We start from the raw sequence: 6,435 nt of genomic DNA, 5'->3' as shown, positions 1-6,435 counted from the left end.
TTTATCCTACTTTTTATCCTACTTTTTATCCTGCAAAAGTCCCTTTATGGTCATTATTACGAAAGTAAGGCTTTTTTCAGTGGGCCGGCGGCTTCAGGATCATGTAATTGATATCCTCCTGCATCGCAGACGCTCAATATTTGCCCAGCGCCCACGACATGGATCACTACGTAGCTATCGTTTAGGCATTTTGTTTTAAATTGACTACGTCACGAATTTTCTATGGTGTATATAATTTTTATTTTTTTTGCAATTTTTTGCATGAAAAGTATTAAGTATGAAATGTAAGTACTAATGGCACTAAATGTATACTCAAATTCTTACCTGATAAGATTGTTTTTCAAGTAGTAAAAAATCCAAAAGAACTGGGCGGTTTGATTATAATATTGATCATGACATGCTTGCTATGGGCTATGGATGAGTCACGAGGGGTTGTTCACATCGAACGTCATAGCAAAACATGAAGTATAATGCAGTAATTTAACCATAAAAAGCGAACAGAATCACTTACATTTTGTGAAAAAGTGGACATCATATTTTTTTACTTTTATTATTTACGGTGACGTAATCACTTTGACAATTATGAGGCGCCCAGTTTTCCCGAATTTCGCTATACTACAATAAAGCACACGAGCAATGGCGCTCGGGTCGGTCGTCGCCTTGGCCACCCAGGGCAATGTTTTTCGACCGATCTTATATGCTTAACAAAGTCAATGTCGTAGACGAGAGACAGTTGAACAGTAAAATCCGATCTCAAAGCCGCAGCAACCCGCCATTCCCTGCCGCATTGCTAAAGTATATGAGCAACAACGCGCGGGTCCCTCGTCATCATAGCCACCCAAGACGATGTGTTTCTTTCGACCTTACGCGCTTACAAAAGACAGAGGCATTGCCGAAGGGCACACGCATGGTAAAATCCGATTAAGAGTTTCCCTTGTCATGTCTAATGCGTTGTTCCACGACCTGCGCACACAGCAGCCAGACGCACGTTCGGCTCGTGAGCACGACCGGCCATGCGCACAAAAAACCCTGCATTACAACTGCTGCCGTACCATGCTCATTGTCCGTCATCACCGTCGTCATCGTCGCCGTCACAGTCATCGCTGCGACCGTCGAGATTGCTAACTGCGCAGCAGTCGTGAGAGTGTTGAGACTTCGGGCAGGTCGTGGTTCGTGCATCCGTGAAAAATATCTGCGTGCGGGTACACAGCTAAGATGAACAGCACATCGGTCAGTAACAGTTCTACGGACGTCTCGCCCGACCTGCCGAGGACAGGGGTACCGTTCGGACAGATGGTCGCCTACATTGTCATACAGATCTTTTCCAGCAGTACGTACAACTTCGTGTCAGTTCTTTAGTAGGGAAACATGGGTAGGCATAGTGTTATTTAAGAGAGGTTATTTCGGCGGAATGGCGGAGCGCTGGTGATTAAGACACACGAATCGCGGCACGTGTGTTCTTGTGTTTATTGCGCGCATTGTATGTGTATCGCTCGTGAAACTAAACGCAATGTTTTTTTTAGCTTAGGTGTGAACGCGTTTACGCGCACGCGCGCACACACACGGAAACATCTCTGTATGTATGTATGTGTGCATGTAACAGGTATCGGATACAAATCGGCAACATTCTGATGTTGGGTGCTGTGCTAATGTACAAACCACTGCGAAAATCTGGCAACATCTTTATCGCAGCTCTGGCCATTGCTGATCTTTGGGTGACCGGATACATCACACCTATGGGAATTGCAGGTAAGCTACCCATATACTAAACCTATATTCATTAAATTTGCCTAATTAATTTAATGCGCAGTTTGAATTTAATCGCGCTATGTTGTTGTGGATATAATTGCTAACGTTAATTCATTTTTCAATGTGTCTCGCTAGTGATTCTCGATTGACCAATCTAGTGTAATCGTAACGGTGCTCTTTATTCCGTCTTATAATAATCATAATATAATTATATGAATCTAAAATCTGTCTTGTATGGTTCTTATACGGTTATGAACGCGTATTTCCTTTGACGACTGTGACGGAGGTAAATGTGAGGACGGTGATAGCATTTCATACACTAAATCTGTGATGAATTCTATTCTTCGTATCACTCAATATTTACTGTCCGTTAAAATTATATTTTAATCCCACAAACGAATTTTTCATAGAATAAGCGGCGATAATAATTCATATATTCCAGTCCCCACGAGATAAACACAATTTTCCATCTGAAATGATACATGACTGCTAGATCAATGATCTACACCCCCTTTCCCGGGGTTGCTTACTGTAGGATTTCTCAAGCAGGGGGTGTTGACAGGGTCGAAGATTCTGTGCACGTTCACGGGAGCCGCATGCATGAACGTGTGCAACGCCTCGCTCTTCACACTTATGGTCATCAGTGTCAGTCGTATGTTCGCCATTTGCTACCCCAACGTCTACGGACGCGTGTTCACGTCGAGCAAATGCGTCGCCATCGTCGTTGTCACCTGGTTTGCCGTCTTCGTCATGAATCTGCCGGCGTTCTTCTACGACAACAGCTTCTGGTTTGAGCCCCGTTCGCAGTCGTACCTGTTGAATTGGTACACGAGTCCGCTACACCGCCACCTGTGGGCAGCGCTCTGTCTAGCCTGTAGCCGTGACAGCCATCTGTTACATGAAGGTATTCATCCACGTTCACAAAAGTAAGCAGCGGGTAAGTACTTTCCAGTTAGACTGGCACTACTTCTCGCGTCATTGCGTCTCTTGTTATTCCTCGCGCGTACGCGTGCCCGTCGACGCCATCTCAACTATGACATTGTCCCAATCCCTTTAATTCAATTCTACCTTCCAATTGAGTGCGCAGTTCTTGCTGTGGATAGTAACCGCATAAAATTGAGTTTATTATTACTTTATTATGTCTCACAGAAGGAAATCCTACATAACGTACTCTCGCACAAACTCAATTATGTTTGGATAAAGGCAACCCGCCTAACATGCCCTTCATGATGCCTCTCATTTCATTAGTCATGTCTGCAATCTCAGCATTAGTAGCTAAAAGGGGCAGGTACCCCAAACTCTTACTACCAAATTACTACCCAAGTTTCTCTACTAATATATATATATATATGTGTGTGTGTCAGTGTGCGGCAGCGTGCGTGCGGTGTACATGTGTGTTGCAGAGGAGCATTTGCACGGCATTTACAGGAAATTGTCGGCAATAATAGGCGAAGGAGAGTAGAGAAACATTAAGACTTTGGTAGTAAATAGATTTCGTATTTATTTAGCATTATAATTTATTGAAACGCTCTTGAAAGTGCCTGTGATGTGGACAGTAACCGCATAAAATTGAGTTTATTATGACTTTATTCTGTCTCGCAGAAGGAAATCCTACATAACGTACACTCCGCCACTCGCACAAACCAAATTATGTTCGGATAAAGGCAATGCGCCTAACCTGCCTTCATGATGCATCGCATTTCATTAGTCATGTCTGCAATCATTGCATTAGTAGTTAAAAAGACGGATACTGCTATTCGCCGTCAATCTTTGGTAATAACAATAGTGACGTTTCTTGTATTCTACCCCGAAGCTACTCGGTTATTCGGCGGTACCGTAGCGAGAACGGGTTAACATTGCCTTTGTTCGCTACAAGTCTCAGCTGGAGGTGCGGTCCAGCCGAAAACGAAGACGTCTACGGCGTCGACCGAACTCGCACGAACCCTCTGCACGATCTTCGTCGTGTTCGTAATCAGCTGGACACCGATGGTCTTTGACTTCTACTTCGATCCCAACTACGACTGGCCGGCGCCATTTTTTCTCTTCGCGATCTTTATGACGCACGTAAACAGCTGCGCCAACCCGATCGTCTACGGCGTGACCAACAGACAGTTTCGTGCTGGCTTCAGACACGTTCTGTGCCTGGGCGGGCGCGGTGGGGATCAGTCCGCTAACATGCAAAACACGTCGCATGTTGGGTTGAGAAGCGGGCGCGTTGGGAATCAATCTGCTAGCATGCAAAATACGTTGCATGTTGGGTTGAAAGACGGGCGGCTGACGCCCCGCAGCGGGATAGCCTTCACAGCTGCATCTAGCAACACGGTTACAGTAAACGAAAAAGTTTAGCATCAAAATAGACGCCGAGTAGACGCTGTTCCATGATACCGTTGCCACGGTAACCGTCGTGCAGTTAGAAGCCCTTTTTACTCTCCCGCGGGTATATGAAATCCCGGAAGACGAGTCATCTATTCAATTATTTGTAGAATCCTGTAGTTTGCCTCAAGTAGTAACGGCCTCAAACGGCCAAAATATATCTCTGGGCGATGCATGGCGTCATTAAAAAGTTACTTAGCAGCGTTGGCAGCCGGTCTAAAAAATTACTCGCGGGCGCCGCATTTACGCATAAAAATCCGCACCCGCTTTAATGTCCCGGCTGTGTGGCCTCCGATTGGTCAACGGTCGACACTTTACATCTTCGAATCAATATTATATTATACGCAGTGGCTACGCGTCCGGTCATCCATTACGAAGCTGATAGGCTTGAAAAGCTGATAGTCACGATTAAGCGACGCCCCTTTTCAAATCGTTGATTTTACTGGATTTACTATTGCTTCAAAAGTTACAAAAACACTTCTTTTTTTGTTAAAATACCTAAAGGTAAGTAATATTATGGTAAAAACTTATTGTTTATTGTTTTTTACTGAGAAAATATAGTTGGGTTCACATAAGAAATATATGACCGGACGCGTAGCCACGGCCTATATTATATTATATTGCACTGTATATAATTCAATATTAAACTAACTCGCGCTTGTTAAATGTATTTCCGTAACTTGCATTTATATACTACTACTACTACTACTACTACTACTACTCAGCGGACGCATACGAGATAGAGTTCACAATGCCATGCCATGAATATTTGTCCATCATCAGTGTCTGCATGTCCGCTATGTCATGCTGGATATCCCTTGCAATGCAGTCAATGTAGTTCAGTGGCCGTCTTCCTCTGGTTGGGCAAGGCAGTCTCAAGCAGATCACATCAGATATGATTTGGTTTTTGGCACGAAAACAGTGACGCGAGTTGGTGTTCTGCGACGAGCTACAATGGTAGAAATGGGTGGTATGTCTCCATAGATCTCTGCTTTTGTTTTGTGTTCCCGCCAGCTGATGTTCTGAACTCTCATCAGAAGCCGAGTATATGTGCCATCAAGCCGGTCCTGCAAGGCCTTCTTCATGGTCCACGTCGCTAATCCATATAAGAGACATACTCTTATATGGATCAGCATTTATATATATAGATGTCAATGTATCGCGTGAAATGAATGGCTAGCGATACGAACCTAGCAACCAAAATTATGGATGAAGAAAGCCAACAGCGTGTGAATTCATGTTGAACGAGAATGCTGATGCATAGATTAAAAATTCCGTGTTATAATGTGTCGGTGTACGTATGTGGTTGTATGTATGTATGAGAAAGAAGAAAGCCTACTACTCATAATAATATATATGTTTCGCTGAGCGAAAATTTTGTTGTTGTTTTGTTTAATCAGATTTAAAATCTCAGTGTGGGAGATCTTTTTAAGAGCGATGGTTATTTGTTTGTGAGATGAGTAAAATAAGGTATATTTGTTTATTAGAATGACAGGAAAGCCGGATACTTATAGGTTTGGCTGCGGTGAAGTGTTTAAGATTTATAGCAGGTTTAAACGGCGATTATGTTAGGGGTTGTTTGTTTGACAACACCATTGCACTACAGCACGGGCGGCAGATATGACTCGACCACGTGTATGTGAGAAGCCATTTGATTCCCTGGGTGTACTTGCGCTTTGTGTCTGCCAGCGTCAAGTCACGGTGAATGAGCTCTCCAGTTTTTCCCCGAATTTTACCGTTTTGTGCTGTGGGAAGGGGACACCAGTAAGCCTAGCATTGCGGCAGTAGACTGCTTAGTTCCGGCCAAAGAAGTGAGTTTATTTAGATAATGAGAACTTATTGATAAGTGTGTAAAAGGATATGTTTAATTTTGGTCATTCATGTAAACACGTGTGTGAGAATGTATACTTATAAGTGCTATGGCAGCGACATTGCCATATGATTTGTTGCCGCTTGGTACAGAGTATAAGGTGGTTTAAATTTATGCTTGGTGTACACTGTACAACTACAAGCAGTATGTGTACAAGGATAGAATATGCATTAGGAGATACAGTGTAGTGAAATATGCGTTTAGTTAGAATTTACGATAGGAATAGTGATTCCATATCAGAGTCAATGTTTAAAGTTTAGGATTTGTTTATTGAGATAGACTTACAAAGTATATTAGGCAAGTATGCTATGTTACACAAGCCCAGAAAGAAGGACACAAAGGAAACTTTAATATATATATATGTGTGTGTGTGTGTGTGTGTGTGTGTGTGTGTGTGTGTGTGTGTGTGTGCATGTCAGTCATTCGCGGCCAAACGTTTACCA

General features: G+C 43.2%; 2 protein-coding genes across 2 annotated transcripts in view; one reads left to right on the top strand and one right to left on the bottom strand.

Moving 5' to 3' along the window:
• LOC106815814 (melatonin receptor type 1B-B-like) overlaps nt 1-1,101 on the bottom strand; it is a 9,852-nt gene extending 8,751 nt beyond the window's left edge. The window contains exon 1 of the mRNA XM_014820325.1: nt 1,053-1,101. Within this exon, the coding sequence (XP_014675811.1) occupies nt 1,053-1,101 (49 nt within the window). The remainder of the gene's footprint in view (nt 1-1,052) is intronic.
• Nucleotides 1,102-1,215: 114 nt separating this feature from the next.
• LOC106815813 (melatonin receptor type 1C-like) lies at nt 1,216-4,095 on the top strand. Its single transcript, XM_014820324.1, has 4 exons — nt 1,216-1,346; nt 1,604-1,749; nt 2,285-2,653; nt 3,626-4,095. The coding sequence occupies exons 1-4, from the start codon at nt 1,216-1,218 to the stop codon at nt 4,093-4,095; spliced, it is 1,116 nt and encodes a 371-aa protein (XP_014675810.1).
• The last annotated feature ends 2,340 nt before the right edge of the window (nt 4,096-6,435 follow it).

Source organism: Priapulus caudatus, unplaced genomic scaffold (assembly GCF_000485595.1).
Source record: "Priapulus caudatus unplaced genomic scaffold, Priapulus_caudatus-5.0.1 Scaffold1207, whole genome shotgun sequence".
Lineage (NCBI taxonomy): Eukaryota > Metazoa > Priapulida > Priapulimorpha > Priapulimorphida > Priapulidae > Priapulus > Priapulus caudatus.
The sequence above is the reverse complement of the archived record's forward strand: the minus strand, read 5'-3'. Positions and strand labels throughout refer to the sequence as shown.

Bases quoted from the DNA above. Each gene is read 5' to 3' on its own strand.
- LOC106815813 (XM_014820324.1), top strand. From the start codon at position 1,216: ATGAACAGCACATCGGTCAGTAACAGTTCTACGGACGTCTCGCCCGAC. The intron at 1,347-1,603 runs GTCAGTTCTTTA...TGCATGTAACAG, and splicing joins AGCAGTACGTACAACTTCGT to GTATCGGATACAAATCGGCA. The intron at 2,654-3,625 runs GTATTCATCCAC...GTTCGCTACAAG, and splicing joins CAGCCATCTGTTACATGAAG to TCTCAGCTGGAGGTGCGGTC.